This window comes from Chlamydotis macqueenii, chromosome 6 (genome assembly GCF_036417535.1).
Source record: "Chlamydotis macqueenii isolate bChlMac1 chromosome 6, bChlMac1.mat, whole genome shotgun sequence".
Lineage (NCBI taxonomy): Eukaryota > Metazoa > Chordata > Aves > Otidiformes > Otididae > Chlamydotis > Chlamydotis macqueenii.
The window spans coordinates 31,846,780-31,865,412 of record NC_141561.1 but is presented as its reverse complement, the minus strand read 5'-3'; the positions used below and the strand labels follow the sequence as shown (position 1 = coordinate 31,865,412).

At 38.6% G+C, this 18,633-nt stretch overlaps 1 protein-coding gene across 5 annotated transcripts in view; it reads right to left on the bottom strand.

The window, feature by feature from the left end:
- Positions 1–18,633, bottom strand: part of HECW2 (HECT, C2 and WW domain containing E3 ubiquitin protein ligase 2) — a 184,344-nt gene that overhangs the window by 66,840 nt on the left and 98,871 nt on the right. For 4 of the 5 annotated variants that reach the window (XM_086751466.1, XM_086751467.1, XM_086751468.1 and 1 more), the window contains 2 exons: positions 11,889–11,996; positions 1,679–1,773 (listed from right to left, as the gene is read on the bottom strand). In XM_086751466.1, coding sequence (XP_086607592.1) covers positions 1,679–1,773; positions 11,889–11,996 — 203 coding nt within the window. Of the gene's footprint in view, positions 1–1,678; positions 1,774–11,888; positions 11,997–18,082; positions 18,313–18,633 lie in introns of those variants that run through there. The other variant, XM_086751470.1, reaches the window with a different exon arrangement.

Sequence of the window (18,633 nt, the reverse complement as noted above, 5' to 3'; positions counted from 1 at the left end):
CAACACCAAAATCATTAAAAGGGTGCGAGGTATTAAAATGCAATAATAGGTACACTCACATATAACTAACCGAGCATGATATTTTTAGGAAGTCTCATCTGAGCTGCCATATGACATTCTCATCAGGGAAACTAACAGCTCACTATTACTGGAAGTCTGCACTGTTAGTGCAAAGAAAAATGTTTATATAAAATTACATCTTCTAGCAGGAGTGTAAATTCTGTAGAATACCCAGGACTCTGTGCAAGCTTTCAAAGGAAAGAAATTTAAATAGCGACAGCAGGTTAATCCCTCCAGGTTGACCAATGATTTCAAAAGACAGGTCCTCAGGTAGCTCCCAAGTAAATAAATGCACACTCAAAGACAGAAGTTCAGATGTCCTTTTGCGCAACGAATCTCAAAAATATTGGTAGCTAGTATGACAAGGTCAAGGAAACACACAAGTTCAAATGGTTTCTCCATCCAATATAATCATTCTGCTTCTCAGTAACAATACAGTGCAGCACATAGCCCATTTTAAAGGTCGCTTTGAGATGTCTTTTTTCTTTGTTCAGTCAGGCCATCTTACAGACTGTAGTTTATAAATCGATATTAAAGACAGGGGCTATCAAGCTCATTAACTGTAATACATTTTCTTCTGTAAAGTATCAAGAGCTCATATGCTTGCTGCAAAATGATATTATCCATAGTCAGATCTGACAAGGACCTGACAATTAAATGATGCTATAGCCTAGGTCTGTAATTCTGAGGAAAAAAAAAAAAAAACCACAACAATATTTGGTATGAGATATTAAGTCTAGTATAGCACATACAGTATCATATATCTGTAACATGCACTTGTATATAATACACAACACTGAAAAAGTGCAGGATCAGAATAAAAGCTATTCAGTCTCAATAACTTGTACTCTACAGTATCTTCAACATTGCAGTTGTCAAGACAACATCCTGACAGATGGGATCTTAAATATTTCTCAGCTAATATCAATGAATCAAACACACTGAAACTTCAAGTCAACTGAAGAGCTAGCCTGTTGGATAAATTACTTCCATCAAAAGCACCTGGATACAAGTTCAGAAGGCTCTTGTTCAATATATATTTAAGCAACTAAAAAAACTCCACTAAAACTTTCAGTATTTCAAAAGAACAAGTATTATAACGAAAGCATAGTAAGGCAGAGAATTACCTCAATTTCAATGGTATACAAACATTAAAAAAATAATAATAATAATTTTTGCAAGAGAAGAGTTTTCTCCAGTCTCATTTTTACACCAGTATTGTTAACTCAGCAATAATTTCATTTTTATTACTAACAAAGAATAACAAGAAATTGAGACTTTCAATAAGGATTCAGTTGGAGTTAGACAACCAGGATAAAGAATTTCTACTGTAGTGTTAAATTACAGCAAACTGTAAGCTGCAAAATCAAAAGCAAGCAAAATAGAGTTCTTAGCATACAAGGTTTCAGCTAAGCTCAGTCATTTTAATGTCATTTTCCCATGAAAAATACAAAACCAAGAAAAGCATTTCCCAATTTGAATGACTTGTGTCAGGCAATATTGTTTTCTGCAAAAACTACAATTAATGGTAAAACTAGGAGACTTCTATCAATAGGTTTGTCTGACAGTTATTATCATCATCTTATAAAACCACAATGAACAAACAGGCTAAACTCACCATCACAGCAGGGTTTTTCACAGTGATACATGGAGTAGTAGCTCGGAGGGCTCCACTAACACCATGGTAGTATTTAAAACAGATCTTTATTTCAGCTGGAAAACAAAACAAAACTGGCATTAAACCCTTCATGACGGACCCTAGGCAAAAGAGAGACAATGAAAGGAACATGAGCATACAGGGAGTCACAGTTCACTGCTGTTTACGGAGTGCGAGTTTGGGCAGTTCCCTGATACATCTTCATTGTAAAAGCACACAGGAACCATAGCTGAAATACATTTTCTCTCAACCTGTAGAAAATCAGAAACCTGTCTCAAAGAAAGTCTGAATAGAGTTTTTATCAAAAGAGCTGATGCTTGAAGCACTTTATACTGGAACACAGGAACGGTGAACATAGGACTATGTTTCTGGTTCCACTGAATAAATAAAGGGGTTTTTTTTGCTAAACTGCATTTACTGCAAACAAGAGTATGACGTTTAACCGAAGCCTGACCTCCACTGTTATTCCTCTGAATTCTTCCAACCCAGCAGTACAGCTAAAATTATGGCTGCCCTTGATCCTGTGGGATTTTCCCTATCTGGAACAATCTCTATTTTCCTTCTCCATTGGGATAACTCTTCTGTGTGAGATTGATGAGGGTTTACTTCTGGGTACAGAAACGGCCACAGGCAGGCAGAAATTATAGCAGCCAGTTCAGACAGACCAGACGATGTGCATGGAAGTTCTGGCAGTTCAATTCCTCTGACTTGGTTTAACAATATGTCAGCAGTTCCAGAGTACAAAACTGCAATGTTTTGTGTAAGGTTTTGAGAAATATAGCACAATTCCTTGAGGGCTAAGGTATTTCTTTACTGCAAGATAAAATAACCACTTATCCCTACTTAGAAGGATCAGAAATCCATCCTGCAAGCCTGCTCAGCCAAAAGGGTTATTTATTTATTTTAAATTTGCTGCAGTTATAGGTCAACATTTATTTACTGTCTTCCTCCCAGAACAAAGAGGAGGCACCTCACAACTACCCTTCAAAGGAAAGTGTCTGGCTGACAGTGCCTCCAGGGACTTGGGAGGTGGAGTTGATGCTGGTCCTACTTCCTCCTCCTCACAGCTGAGTTCACATACACAGTCAAAACATGCTCTATTTACCACAAGCTTTACAGCAAAAGTCAAAATGCAAACAGGACTTGTGATCACCTACAAATGTTTATCAGACCTAAAAATTATGAGTCTGGACCGGCAGGTTCCTCCCAAACTGAACAATTCTGTTGACCTACCAACAATATTTATACCCAAATGGACACACAGGAATTTGTAGCTCACGTAAAACTGGACTTTGAGCACTTGTTAATATTGACAGGATTTACACTAAGTGCTCGACACTCTACATTGTAAAATACATATGTTAAGTAGCCAGGACTCAAGTCTTGAGCACCTCTTAATCACACTGCGAATGTATTATTACTACATGAGACCGTGGTAAGACAATATCTATTTCACCAAGACTTCTACTTTCCAGCTATATTGCCCAGCTTTATTGCGACCCAAACTTTATTTTTCAGAGAGTTTCCGGAGCTGCTGTTTATACAGTCCGTTGTCACTGACTACTTTCCCTCAATTCACCACTTCTGAAAAGAACGTAGCAATGAAAGTTTAGCAGCTGCTGCTGCTTCTATCCAGACAGTCAATGACATGAAGGTGGATAGAAGTTTGTTATACATTCTACTACACTGACATGTACCTTCCCCAAAATGCTGAAATGCAATGCTATGAGCTTTGGATCGTCATATTTCTTTCTCTCAATGACTTCCACAAGCATACAGTACTTTTCAATGCCGGTATGTGGCTAGTGATAGAAGAAAACAATGTTTGATGCAAGAAATAGATCTGACTAGATCTGAAATAGATTCCTTTCATATAAACTAAATTTAAAAAAAAAAAAAAAAGTCTTCAGGACTAATTGCTAGAAATAATTAGAAAAAGCACAGCACTTAAAAACACAATGTGGAGACTCCTCCCACTTCCCAACACAAGCAGCACTGACTTGGTTTGGGCTTTATATAGCACTACACAGAGGAACAGTAGACTTGCTGTTAGCATTGTGTCGATGGGATGAACATAAGAGAAGCTGTGCTTGAAAATCAGCACAAAATTGTGAAACGGGCTACCCTTCACAAGCATGCAGACATTGCCAAAGTGAACATAGCTTTTCAAGACTGGATCTTGTATATAGCAAGAATACAATCTCTTCATAGGACCAGAGGGAGCTAAGTAATTTTTTTCGTGGCTAATAATGCTAGAAACTGCAGTTAATACTTAACAGAAAAAGAAATCCCAGAGGAACTCTGTCAGTTCAAAACAGCTGAGGATCTAGCCTTTTGACATTTCTTGTACTGTGTTATCAGAAAAAAAAATGTTGATCAGAGTATTTTTGCTTGATGACTGATGGATTCCTGAGCCTCAGATACACTGAAAGCAGGCATCTGTGGCTGTTCCTGATAGAACACATCTCAGCCTACTACCTATAAAAAAAGGCCCCATAAATATACAGATCTCTTTAGACAGTAAGTTCAAGTATCTGCAAATATGACTTTAATAGAGAGTTGAGTTCAATACAGTATTAATACACAGGCTTCCTCTGAACTGTTCCGTACTACAAACCACACCATAGCATCTGTCACCTACAGAGTTTTCCCAGTTTCTTTCATTCGTCCTGCCATCTTGCTTTCATGTGTTTCCTTTAGGGAAAACTTGTATTTCTCTTTTTTTTTTTCCTACTTTTTCTCCCCTCAACAAGCTAATTAGCTTGCTTTGTATGTGACTTGCAATTAAAAAGTTAATAGCTGCAAATCCAGTAAGGGAAAGACATCTCTACCTGACCACAGGACTATTTGCTGTCTCATTAAAGAAAAATGAGACATTTCAGAACAAAAAGTATTTTCATTCATAGGGGAAAAAAATTACTGTACCTAGCTCTGTGTTCTTGATACCACACATGCCCCATTATCTCTGACATTCCTCCACATGCCATACAAACTGCAAGAAATTCCTTCTTCATTTAAAAATATGACAAAAATGGAACTCTGGTATCTATCTTCTTTAGAAGTTATCATACAGTCACATAAAAAGTTATATATATGTTAATTAATCTAAACAAGCCGTAAAACCATAATCCTGTTCTTTAAAAGCCAATAGCTGTTATCATTTTATAACCCTAGTTTTATAGTTCAGGTCCATTATATAAAAACGTTGGAATTAACAAAGGTTTCTGGGACTCAAACATTGACATTTGAATTTCAAAAGAACTCCTGCATGAAATTATAGTGCTGTACTTCCCTCTACGGACCATACACTCCTGCCTCTTCAATAATAAAGAGATCAGCTTACATCAAATAATAGCTCGCTTTTAAAACACCACCAATTCCCCAAAGTCCCCCACTTTAACTATCCTTTTACTGCCTTTAATACTTTAACTTTGCCCATCAAAAAAATTGCTTTAAGATAGAAAGATACTCAGAATACATAACCTTCAAATACATGAAGATAATTCTGGAAGAATGTATTCTTTCCAGGAGACTGAGAATTCAGGAAAACACATGTGTTTGCTGTAAGAACAGTTTGCTCCAGATACACCTTAGTCAAATGAAACACCTATACTAGAGGTGGAATCACCCCACACTCCGTTGAGAAGGGATGGACAGAAACACTTCCAAAAGATAAGTCAAATCCTAGTTGGGTTATAACAGTCTGTGGAGCTAAACAGTGCTCCCAGTTAACTGAATGGAAACTGAACAGCAGCTAATACTTCCTGGACACCACAGCTGTAAGCTGTAACCTAGAGAGTTACTTAAGCAGACTTATAGAAAGCTTTTCAGATAGACTAGGATCAATAACAGAAAAATTTTATGTCCCAGTGGTTACTCTTCATCTAACCTGCTTCAAAGGAAACTACTTGGACAAATAGTTGTTCAGATAAGAGAGCCCACCTTCCTCTGCCAGCCCTGCTCACTTTGCTGTCACTCTGAGACATTATTATTTACAGTCACAAGCATTGCCTGTTATATTGCAATTTGGCAAAGCATTTAATTATAATCTACCCTTTAAAACAAAACAACAGGGATATTATGAGCTTAAAGAAGTCAAGGCTTGCCACAAGACCTGATCCTGTTTCAGTTATTTGTAATACTCAGAAATAGCTTTTGAGGGACAGCAGATATAAATAGCAGAAGAATAACAGAAGTATTTCTAACTTAGTGAGTGTGTTTATAAATAGGGTAGGGACAACAACCGGGAGTCCCCAGACAGACCAGTGAACGGGTGCTACGCAGACAACTGTTTCAGGCTCAGAACAATTCCATGTGAGAAAACCATGACCTTTACAGAATTTAATTTAAGTGGTCAAAAACCACAAAGACCGGACACAAGTAATTAATGATGTTGACAGAACGTTCACTAACATTGATAATTTTGGTTAAACCTACTAAAAACACTAAACTGTGCTCATATCTCTAGTAACAACAACTCTTTGCTACAGCAGCCCTCAAAAACTAAAAGCACATGAAGTTCAATTATTAAACTGGTATTTTTTTCCTTCAACATATATTAGCTTTTTTAATAAAACAAGGAGCTGAGAGTCCGCTCTGCTAGCTACCAAGTATGGCATTTTCAGTCTCAATACACTATTTTTGCAAAGTTATAATTTCATAGAAATAGGGACCGAACACAGGGAACTCCACACAAAACCTCACTTGTAACACGATACCAGTGTAATGCAAACACATAGATTATTACCACATTTTCTGAATATATCTCACAGTCGACTCACACCACAAACCTGAGATTTTAAGTACAAAACAGACAGCATTTGTGCAGTCACTGCATCCCAGTATCACAATGCGGCACCAGAAGCAATTTAACCACAAACACCTCAAGGGTAATTTGGAAATGATTGACGTGACACGACTGGCAGTCTCTGGATGAATCCCAACAACTGCCACTGTGGATTACTGTTCAAGACATAAAACCACAGCATCAGTAAAGAAAATATATGCAAATCAATACATTTCTACTCTACTCACAGTAATGACTATGACATTGACTGTTACAAATAACAGCAAAGACAATACACTACTGGTGAAGTAGGTGAAGGTGTTTCTTGTGGATACTGTAATTAATACACATGGGACCAAGACTATAACTTATAAATACAAGACCAGTCCAGTCTCAAAGGAGGCTCTCGGCCTTTGCCTGACTAATAAACCAGGCAGGACCACGGTAGGGACTCAAGTACGAGCACACGTACTCAAGTACGACACATCCATGCTGGTGAACGGTGACCGTGCATCCCTGACACAGGGGGAAGGGTTGGCTGCATGGCTGCAAGCCATGCTGTGTCTCCTGCTCCCAGCCGCAGCAAACAGCCCTTGGCCCATTCATTCTACCTACAGGAACATCTACAACTTTAAACTTCTGGGGACTTTGCACATGGAAGGGTATAAGCGCCAGTCACCTGTTGCACAACAGTGACTGCACTAGACCAGATCTCCCCCCCACAGCACCTCTGACATGACCTGTCCTTCCCTGTATTGCAAAAAACTGTCTTAGAAGCTGCAGTTTATAAACAAGCAACAGCTTTTATCAACTAATCTTCAAAAACTCAAGCTTCCTTGCATATGCTTTTGCTCTCACCAGCCTTTCTATGGATCACTTCACTCCATCTTTCTGCTAGCTCTGTTCTCTGTAAGAACATCATCATTTCTGTTCCATCACGATGCCCCAAAGGGAGCCCCTGCCATCCCGTGCTCACAGACTGCCACACCTAGAGAAACACTCCGACATCTAAAACCACTCTTGGGGCAATTGCAGTCATTCTTGCCGCAGACTAAAGGTCCTTAAGCACCTGAACAGTCTGATGTCATGCTAAATACAAGATGACCACACCAAACACAAAAGCATTGAGCTGTGTTGCACCTTCACACTACTGACACTTCTTCAGACTTGAACTTAATCTTTCCTTTTACAGGAAAAGGATAAAAAGTGTAGAGCTGCGGCCACATTTAGCAATCCTTCTGTAGTTTATACAGCAAACAACTTGAGAGCCATCTAGTGAGTCACTTATCCTTCCCCCATGTTTTAGCAAGCCTCAAAGCAGGATGTTTTAAAGCCACTTCTACTACACGAGTAAGGAAAAAGCAGCTCGGGCACACTGATGCTCAAATTCACCTTCTTGAATCTCTAAAATGACAGAGTTCTCTTTCATGCTTACATGGCACTTTTTTTTGCTCTTTCCCCAAGGAAAAGAAAGAGGAGCACATGCCTTCGTACTGGTTGGCTCTGCAGTTAAGAGTCACTCACTTCGTCTTGAGGTGACAGCGTAAGGACAGCAGCTGTTTGTGATGGTGAGCTGGACTTCATACTTAGCAAGTATTTTCTTTCTCTTTTGCACACTTCCTCCCCTCCCTTTCCTCAACCGCTCCTCTCAGAGGCTGCTTGTATTTCTGGAACACATCATGTTTGTTTCTCATTATTTCACTGCTGATTCCTTTGATTCTCCCTTCTCGGGGTAGAGTCCACAGAATTTTTTGTGTTGATTTTTCTCTAGAGCAAGTGAGAACTTTCTTTGATCATCCTTGCTTTGCTAGTTTTGGATGCTTTGGGGGGAATTATTGTCTGGTTTTAGTATGAAGATGATGAGACTCTCCCTGCCCTTATTTCTGCAGGTTGCTTGATCTGAACAGAGCAGATGGCAAACTATGCCTTTGTATGTCACTTGCTTGGGAAACAGGAAATGCTGAATCCATAGGGAGGGATTTTAAGAGGAATAAATTGAATGACTGGAAAACTGAGTTACAAGACTGCAGATACACAGGACTGCGGATATACAGTAACGTGAAATTCAGAAAAATGCTTCTCCAAGGCCTGCCTTTAAATATAAACATGAACTCCACAGACCTCACTGAAACTATTACTAAGCTTACAATCATGCTCATAGCAAAACAGCTTCCAAAATCAAGGCATAAGATGCTTTTCTTAAAAAGCACAAATCTGAGGATTGCAGAAGGAATCTGAGGGCAAATCCATCTGACTTCCACTGATTAACATTAATGCAATTAAAATGGAAATAATCCTTCTGCATGAGATTCATTTGCATATGGCTTGTTAGCGATGCTATCATCCTCTGCACTTCACCCTACAGAGATGTTAAATCACTGGTGAAAACGTGTGTAATGTCCCTAAGCTCTGACACTGCTATGGAAAAATCACAACCAAAGTCTTTGGGACAACATGCACACCAACTGACCTCAACTCATCATTCAGCTTGTTTGAGGCTTCTCAGGGGTTAAGGCAAGACAAATATTAGAAACTCTTTCAATTTCTATTAGAAGATTTTAAAAGGGGCAACAGCTCCAAATTTAAGCTTTGGCCTTTCAGATTGGATGCCAGATAAATCTTTTCAGCTGGAGCAATACTGCAGCACTGGAAAAGGTTACCTACAGCATCAGCAAAATCTCTGTCCTTGAAGGTTTTCAAGACTGTGCTTTACAAACCGCAGCTGACCAAGTCGAGTGTTGGTCCCACCTGCAGCAGGAGGTTAGATGCAATCAGCATTTCTATGCTGTGATTAGTCTCCAGTTGAGTTTAAATTAATTCATTTACAGATTTTGTCAACGGTGGTCCCTCAGACATTGTTGCCTCTTATTGGAGTAACTGCTTCTAAAATACAGGGACATTGCTGCTTTATCTGGGATTGCTCCTTTCATTCCTAGAGAAGCATGGTCAAGCTGCTAATGGTCTGTCGCATGTCATTACTGTGAGAAGTAAACACGACACACCCCTAACACCATGACCTGTATCTCTCATTCTGCCTCATAGCAAAGATATTTCTAAACACAAGGAATCTACAATTATACACTTCTTTCCAAAATGTGGAAAATAATGGCAGATTAAAGCATGAGAGATACTTTAACTTCAGTATTCAGACAGATATTTACTGGGGGTGTTAGCCTCTCCCTCTTGCTCTCTTGCTATGACAGCGGCATCACATACAGTGTTACAGAGTACAAATTTTATCAGCACCACAGCAGGAGAAAGAAGCTAACAGGGGAGCTAAGTTTGTCTCTGTGGCTAGCACAGGCTGTGCAGTGTCACTGTCTGCAGAGGATGCTAAGAACCCCGACAGCATAGCTCTTCCCACACCCAGCCTGGTGCTGCAGGTTGTACCTGACCTGCACAGCCACCTGCTATGTCTGCCCAAGCTGTGATTTAGTGATGGGAAGAAGGAAAAAAAAAAAAAAAAAAAAAAAAAAAAAGAAGAAAAAAAAAAAGAGCAGCTGAAGTAGTTTCATCAGAGTTGCTTTGCCCCCTACAAGCTAAAAGAAGTCCTGCTGAGTAAACATGGTCATATATCTGTGGAGCCTTCCAGTTTAAAAAGTGGAATCCGAAATTCAGTTAAGTGTTTAAGTGCAATTCTTGGCCTCTCACTATACACGTAAGTGTCACTGGTGACATATTTATCTGCCATATTATGTGCTATAGCAGCATATGCTCACAAACATTTCTTTTTACACTTCTGAGCTGCTACACAATTGCCTGTCCCTTGTTCAATGTATGGCAGCAGAACTGTTGATTAGTAAAGCTAACCATGACCCAAGAATGCGTACCCTGCAGCCTTTATATCAGTTAGTTGCAAAGTGCAAAGTCAGTTGCAGCTGATTTTAAGTCAAACCTTCTAGTTCTTGCAGCATTAGCCTAGGTTACTCCTATGGACCCACAAGAGCCTTATTTCCATACGTTACGGCACAACACATAACCAGCTAACCATACAGACAAACATCCTTGAAGTCAAACTGCCCATGTTGGCAACAATATTGTCATAGTATGTGCACAAGAAAAAGAAGGTAACAAATCCTTCTAACATACATTTTAATCTGCTTTAACATACTGCCTGTGTTTGGCACTAGGAAAGTTAATTATCTTGATCTTTATTATTTTCTTGATCTTCATCTTCAGTTCAACCATTTTTTTCCTCCAATGAACTCCTGAAATTGAATTCAAATTTATCCTATTAAAGTTCATTGGTTTTTGTTTTTTTTGTTTTTTTTTTTTAAAAAAAAAAAAACCAACCAAGTGCTGCAGAGGGTAACTTGGTAAGATACAATGATGAGTTCTAGAAATAAGAAGTTTTAATAATTATTTATAGTACAGAGGACACTACATCTCTTGAAATGCATGTATTGCTGTTGTATCTGTTAATTAGAAGAAAAATTTCTGCCAAGACCTACAGTTAGCAGCACTGCAGTGTACAGTAAAGTAATACAGTGGGAGGTTGTGTGCTTTTTTTTTTTTAATTTATGAAGGAAGATTTATTGCTGTGAGGCTAAACAGGTGGTAGAGCAGCTTACAGCTCTTTTGGGACTGATTGCCACTTTGATGCTTGGCACATCAGAGTTTTCAGCAAGCTCAGACACAACATCCAAAGCTTAGAACATCAGTTTCTTTACGGGATCATGTACTTTAGATGGTAAAATAGTTCCTTTTCATTTAAAAGTAAAAAAATAAAGAAAAAAAATGACACAGTACAGTGGCTTAGCTTGCTATAAATCCTAGTTGCCTAAGAGAGTGGCATAGCTCTAATTTGAAGCTTGGCTACCAATACTCCTTATGGAGTTCAACCAAATACTTTTTCTTCCAGTCACACAGAGACTCTCAATATTTCAAAACTGCCTAGTGGATTTCCCAGCGCAATAAAACTTCGGCTGAGAAATATTGATGCAACTGGACAGGGAACCTGACACTTTATCTAGAGACAAATCTAACCTTCATACTAATAAACATTAGCAAGCACTACTAGCTTATTACCATTTCCATTGTGTGCATTTACCATTAATGTTTGTCCAGTTGAAATTTTAAACTTCTTGGGAAGGGACTTCATGTCTCAAAATACATATATACTATACGACATTGTGCAAGGCAATTTCTTCCTCCCTTAAACCGAAGCACGCTGTCTAAGAACATCCTTAGAATACAAATGAACATCTACGGACAACTCCATTTTTTATAATGTTCAGCAACTGCACTGGAATTGCCCCTTAGAGCAATACAATAAATTCATTTAGTTTATCAGAGGGTTTGACAAAACAGATATCAAGTGTCATCCTGTTGACCTGCCTTGACACAAAGGCACACTTGCCTTACACTGGATAAATAGGTACTTACATTCCATAAAATAGGGGCCAGGCTCAATTCGCCATACAATTTGTCCTTTTTGTGTGCCAGTCACTCCCCGGTTCTTGGAATCCCAGAAATTGGCTGGAGAGTTTTCATCTGAAAGAGGAACGAAAAAAGTTTTGTCAAGTAGTATTTATAATAGTTTTTGTCTTGGTTTTTGTGTTCAATTTAAGAAGCCGTGATACAAAAAATGACCTGTGTTTAAAAAAAAAACAAACAAAAACAAAAAACTTTAACTAACTAGCAAAAAATAAATGGCTTCTCTTTCACAGTTGATAGCTCAATTTCTGCAGAGTGAGCAGACATATATAGAGCCAAAGTAAATATACCGTTTCCTGTAAGAGGTGACCTGCCAAGGTAAAGTATTCAATTCCAAAACTTCCCTAACTCAGTAGAGAGGCTATCTGGAACATATACCTGAGTGCAACCTCATCGCATAGTAATCACACAATTTTATATAGTAGTCCTGCTCTGTGATGTGAAAATTCAGAATTCATTCCCTAGCTAGAAAGTACAGAATTGCAAATAAAAGTATCAAGATTTACTTCAGTTGTTAATATATTCCTGGTTTTTAGAAACTAGAGAGAATATTTTTACACATACATAAAAAAAAATTTCCATTTCCTGACACATAGAGTATTATCCTTTATCAGTGAACTCAAGCTAGAGGCTCAAAGGGCAGAACTGTCACTTAATAAGCCAGAGACACAAGTGAGCAATACAGCAAAATACATTCAAAAGAGAACTGAGAAGCAAACAGCCAGCATCCACAGACCAGGCTAGCAATGTCAGTGTCTTCCCCTCACAAACTAAGCTTTTTGTCCTAACAGTGACCCAAAAAGGGAAAAAAAAAAAAAAAAAAAAAACCAAAAAACAGTCCTTGGGGTTGGTTTTTTACTTACCAGCATATATTCAGGCACACAGAACACCGTATGAATGAAAGAAGCTCCTATCCATGCATGCAGGTACATTTTTCTTTGTACTTTGGAGGAATTCCCACTTAACAGATTTGTCACCTACATTTTAGAAATCTGTATAATATTTATGAAAGTTTTGTTGCTTTTATCTTAAAAAATACAAACTTCCACTAAAGCTTCTCTTCCTGCTTTTCATTTTAAACTGCTCATCTCAGTGCATGCACAATAACTTTACTGAATCACAATTACTGCAGTCTGCACATTCACACCCCACCAAACTGACATGCAAAGCATTACCAGACACAAGTTGGACTTCTGTGATGGCTCAAGAGTAAGTTACAGACCCTGTCCAGAACCTGGAAGAGCTCTGGAGAGTCAAGAGGTGGCTGTGGCAAGCTACTGACATTTTTATGCCTCCAAGCATGGGCAACTTTGAGAATTTTTAGAAAGCTGTAGTATGAACGAGTCCAGAGTAGTTGCATCATTATCTCAGTGACAACAAGATGGGACAAGAGGGTTCCCCTAATGTCTGTGATCCTCAAGCATGTAATACACTCAGGCTTAGCTTTTCTTACGGAATCAACATGATAGTACACAAACTGCATACACCATAAAGTCAGGCACACAGGCAGTAAAAACTTAAAATTCTTTACAGCAAAAAAAACTTTTAGAGTAAACAAAGCTGTATCTCACCTATGTATTCCTTATTTTTCAAAGCAATAGAAAGAGGAACTCTGAAAGCACAGCCTATAAATTATCCCATGGGCCTCAAAAAAAAAAATCTCTGTATATGATTTGAATGACACTAACTGAAATAATACACTGTTGATTTATTTACTTTTTTATTTTTTTAATGTGCCTTCCTAACCTAAGGCCTTACTATTATATTCCACAGACAGAACTCTGGGAAGCCATGAGATACAGCTTAACCTGCAGCAAATCTAGTCTAGTATCTGCTTCGTCCACCATACATCTTGGTTATCCAAACCACCACTACCAAAACCAAGTAGATTCTTTAAAAATGCCACAGTTATCTGAAACACAGATAGTTTTAAATTATTCAGTGTTCTCATTATGTCTAGGTAAATAAAGATGTATGACAAAAAAACCACCTCCCCAAACATGCTCTAGTTCTCCTGAATTTCTGTATTTAATCAATTGGAGAAGACTCTGTTGATAGTTCTAAGCAGAAGGACAGATATTTGGATATTTCATAAACACGAAATTTTGTATCTTATCTTGGTCAACAAATCAAGGAACCCTGAAGCAGTGAAATATGCCTTTAACAGTGAGATTTTCAACATTAAGGCACAAGCTCCTTGTTTTTTAAAATCAGTAACTAAAGTCAATGGTAATTTTTACAGGGGTATTGGTGAGCTTCAGAAAAGGTCCTATATGAACTGAGTCTTGAATTCTGAGCCAATACTTACAGAAAAGCAGAATATTTTCTTACATCTTATTTTTAAAAAAATCCAACATTTAAAAAAGTGCCTGGATTTTCAGCCATTTCACGAAGGAATAGTCTTCTTTGTAGCAATGAAGACTAAATCATTGATACTCTGCCCACAGGCACACTGCCATTGCAACAGAAGGTGGTGGAGACAGAGGGACAAAAAATGCTGACAGACAGCCTGTCAGCAATCAACTCCAATTACAGAATTTATTTTGGACAGCTTTGATTTTCTTCTGAAACAGCTGATTTTTTTTTCTACTTTTATGATGTTATTCATATGGGGAAAAAACAATATTACTAACATACATAGAAAAACAACTTCAAACTTCAGTTCATGGATTTAAAAAAAAAGAAACTGAACAGCAACAAACCCCAAACATATACCATGAAAACATTAAAGTACATAATATTGCCAAAATTTACTTATCACACTGCAATACAACAGGTAAACAAGGGTAGTCTCAGTAATATTCAACTGCGCAAGAAAACAAAAATTGAGAGCACAAAAAGCAGTGTCAGAATTACCACTGCCTCATCTCTCCTCTTCGCCAAAACAGATGTATGTACATGTGTGTATATACCCACACACATATATATACACACACACTACATACAATATTCCATAGGGAACTTCGATTCTAGGAAGTTCTAGTCCCCTTTTAGCAGATAATTGTTGCTGTTTGACAAACTGGTGGCTGTTCCAGAATCTGGGCCAAAAAGTAGATATAAATATCCCTTCCCAGAACACAAAATACACAACAAAAAACTGTCTTACTGCTCTGGTGTCTCGTCCACTGACTCTACACTTCTAAAAGAAATCAAACAATGCAAGATGCACAGTATCTTTCTATCTTCACTAATCCTCAGACACAAAATATTACAGGAAGTAACTTATTTATCAGAACTGAAACCCCAGCACAAATCAGTGTATGTGGGATGTTCTACAACGAAAAGTCAGCAGTAATAAATACATCACTGTGTGGAACTTCACACTCACTAGTGTTCCTTAAAATCACTGTAAAGCAAACATGTTCTGAGTAATAATGTTTTCTTTATTTAATAACTTTTTTCTACTTTCAGGCTTCACCATGATTACAACACCCTTGAAAGTAAGTTAGATACTAACAGCATCTGTAATACCCACAGCTTGTGCTCTCCATGGCAGCACTGTAACTCTTCACCTCTGTCCACAGCTCTGCCCTGATATGACAGTGAGTGGGATGCAGTTCCCTCTGGCATGTGCCAATCTGGAATGGCTATCTTATGTGAAAAGCAATATGGAAGAAGTATTGGTTAAATGGATGAACAGTGCAATGAAAGAACATGGTATCGTTTTCACAGAATTAGTTTTCACAATAAAGTTACACCTATAAAATGTAAGAGCCATAAGACACTCCAGTATGCCCATGCCTTTTCTGTACTGGAAGCCCAGAACTGGACACGGCGCTCAGATGTGTCTCAGCAGTGCTGAGTAGAAGGACCATCTCCCTCTGAGGGACCATCTCCCTCCCGCTGAGGCTCTTCCTGATGCAGCCCGGGGGTTGCAGGATGCCGTGGGTTGCCAGGCCACACTGCTGGGTCTTGTTTCACTTGCTGACCACCAGCACCTCCAGGTCTTCTTCTACAAAGCTGATTTCTAGACAGTCTGCCTCCAGTCTGTCCCAGTGTCAGGGGTTATTCCTCCCCAAGGGCAGGACCTGGCATTTCCCTTTGAACTTTGTGACATTCCTGTATGCCCATTTCTCCAGTCTGCCGAATGGGAGCACAACCATCTGGTTTATCAACTGCTACTCCCAGTTTTCCACAAGGATGTTGCAGGAGACAGTGTTGAAAGTCCTGCCACTGTCTGACATCAGGGGTCAGGAGGCTTCTGCGGAGTTTACTTTCTGTTCTATCTTATTGTTTTCACTACTTCTGTCTTAGGAAAAAGGATAAACTACCTGAAATCCATTACCTTACAGAGTCATCTTGCATAGCTTAAATCAACAAATAAATAAACAAGACACTGCCTTTTATAAGACAGTTAAAAACTAAGAACTGCCACCAATTAATATCCGAAATAAGCCTTATAGTTCCAGAGCACAGACTGGTCATATGCAAAACAATACTCATCTTCTGGTCCCCCTTTCTGTGGTCAGCAGTGTTAGGTTACGTGATAAAAGTCTTGCCTCCATGAATACAAAGGATTTTTATTCTTCAAATATAAAAATATTACGGAAGTCACAAACTTTTTAAAGTTTCCTATAGCAATCTAAGAGCTTAAAACTTTTACATACTGATCTCTTCTCTAAAACACGTTTATAAAGATGCTTATGTGCAGAGCTCAGAGAGAAGGTGATGCTTAACAGATTCCAAATGTCACTGAATGGTTTTAATTTCACAGAATTTTACAGTTTCCATCTTTCACTACCATATATGGGTATTCTAATTCACAGCTCTTGAAAAATCCATGCAGCTTAGCTCAGGAAAGATTAGTCATGTTGGTAACACCATTGTATCCCTGCATAATTCTGTTATTTTCACTTGGGACTTATATCCCAATCTCCGTTTCTTCATCCCTTTTTGGAAGATGTTTTATGCAAAATCTTTTGAAGTGCTTTTTTTTTTTAATTATTATTATTAATTTAAAATTTTAAATTACATTCAGATTGTCAAAATGCAGACTTCATTAGCATTTTAAGTTAATTCTAATAAATTCTTGGGTACTGAAGATGATGTGTCCAATGCATCCAATTATTAAGAGGGGTGTTTGCACTCAGCCCAGGGAAGCTTATAAAGCATCAATTTAAATGTTACGTCTCTTGTCAGGTGTTCTCTTACAGTACGTATCAGGGGAGCTGGAAGGCTGGTAGATAGCAAAGCTACAAACAGTTTTGTCTCATGCTGAGATTCATCAATCTGCCATCAGTGTCCCCCATAAACATACTACCGGGAACGATCATCCTCCATCTATTTTACTCTGTAATTTCACTCAGTCTTTAGAAGTAATAGGTTTGTAGCCAATCTGTATCAGAGGATATTTCTGCACTTAGCCTTGAGCCAACCATCAGGAGATCGCTAGGATGGCATTTCCAATGTAAAACAGAAATCTTATTTATACGTGTTTTACTGCATGATTTCCAAAACCTCAGTCCCAGTGCCAGTACGTGCACTCCACTTTTTGGTGTGAGCACAGACTTACAAGCAGTAAAACAAACTGTCACCAAGACGTAAGACTAGTAAGAACATTCCAAAGAGTACTTACTGTGGAAAGTACTGACTGGGAAAGTTGGTAACACTAAATTTTGTGCAATACTTTCACTTTGGTAACCTCTAATAACTTCAATTCTAGAATTACTTAAAAAAAAAAAATCCATGGGGAATCATTAAAGAAGTAGCACAATGTTTACTGAACTAGTGAACTAAATCAATTTCTCCCTTACATCCAAAATATGCTTACAAGCAATTGAAAACAGCATCAAAACACATTTAAAGATGATTGCAAATTTTATCACCTCACTCCTTTTCTGGAAAGCCAGTAAGTAAATTAACAATTTCAAGGCAGAGCTTCTATTGCAAGCGGTTATTACAATAAATCACATTACATCAACCCATTTAAAATATATTACATGTCAGTTACTACCGTATAACTGAATATTAACCCACTGCATACAGCTTATGTTCTATGATTTTCAGAACTCCTCATCTCAGTCTGTGAACAGTTCACAGCCTTTCTGGTGGAATCAAAACACTTCTCGTGGAAAACAGCACTAGTGTATGCAGTACATTGCTGAAATTAAAGATCAACACTTAGTTGCACCTTCCAGCCTTACCTGGCCATTCCAAAGGATGCCTGTGGATCCTAAACTGCATTCCTCCATCTGAACCCAATTAACAAACTGAAGAATAAAAAAAAAATTAACGTTCTACATGACAGATCCTCAAAATAGCATCCCTGTTCCCAATCACAAGTGGTATTTTCTACAAAAGTTGTCTTCCGGACCTAGCCTGTGCAGCTCAAGTTTGGAGGCTCTAGCTCTGCATTAGCACTGTTGCATAACGTCAGCTCCACGAGGCGTGTCTGTCCTCTCCCTTCCTCTTGTCATTTGAAGGAAAGGGTTTTAGAAGGATGTTCTCAAACTCCCCAGCAGTTTCTAGCAGTTACACACAATCGTCTGCCTCTTCTCCTTTAATCATGGGTTTATCTAGGTTCAAACAGCCTGTGTTAAAACACATCAAGTATTATGTCCTTCAAGCTGAGCTATCTGCGGCCACTCCCCTCCAACGGGTACAGGATGCCGAAGCCCCATCCTCCCTCCACTTCCTTCCTCGCCTTGTCCAAGGGAGGATTCTAAGGCATGGCCTCGGCCCCGCAGCATGAGGC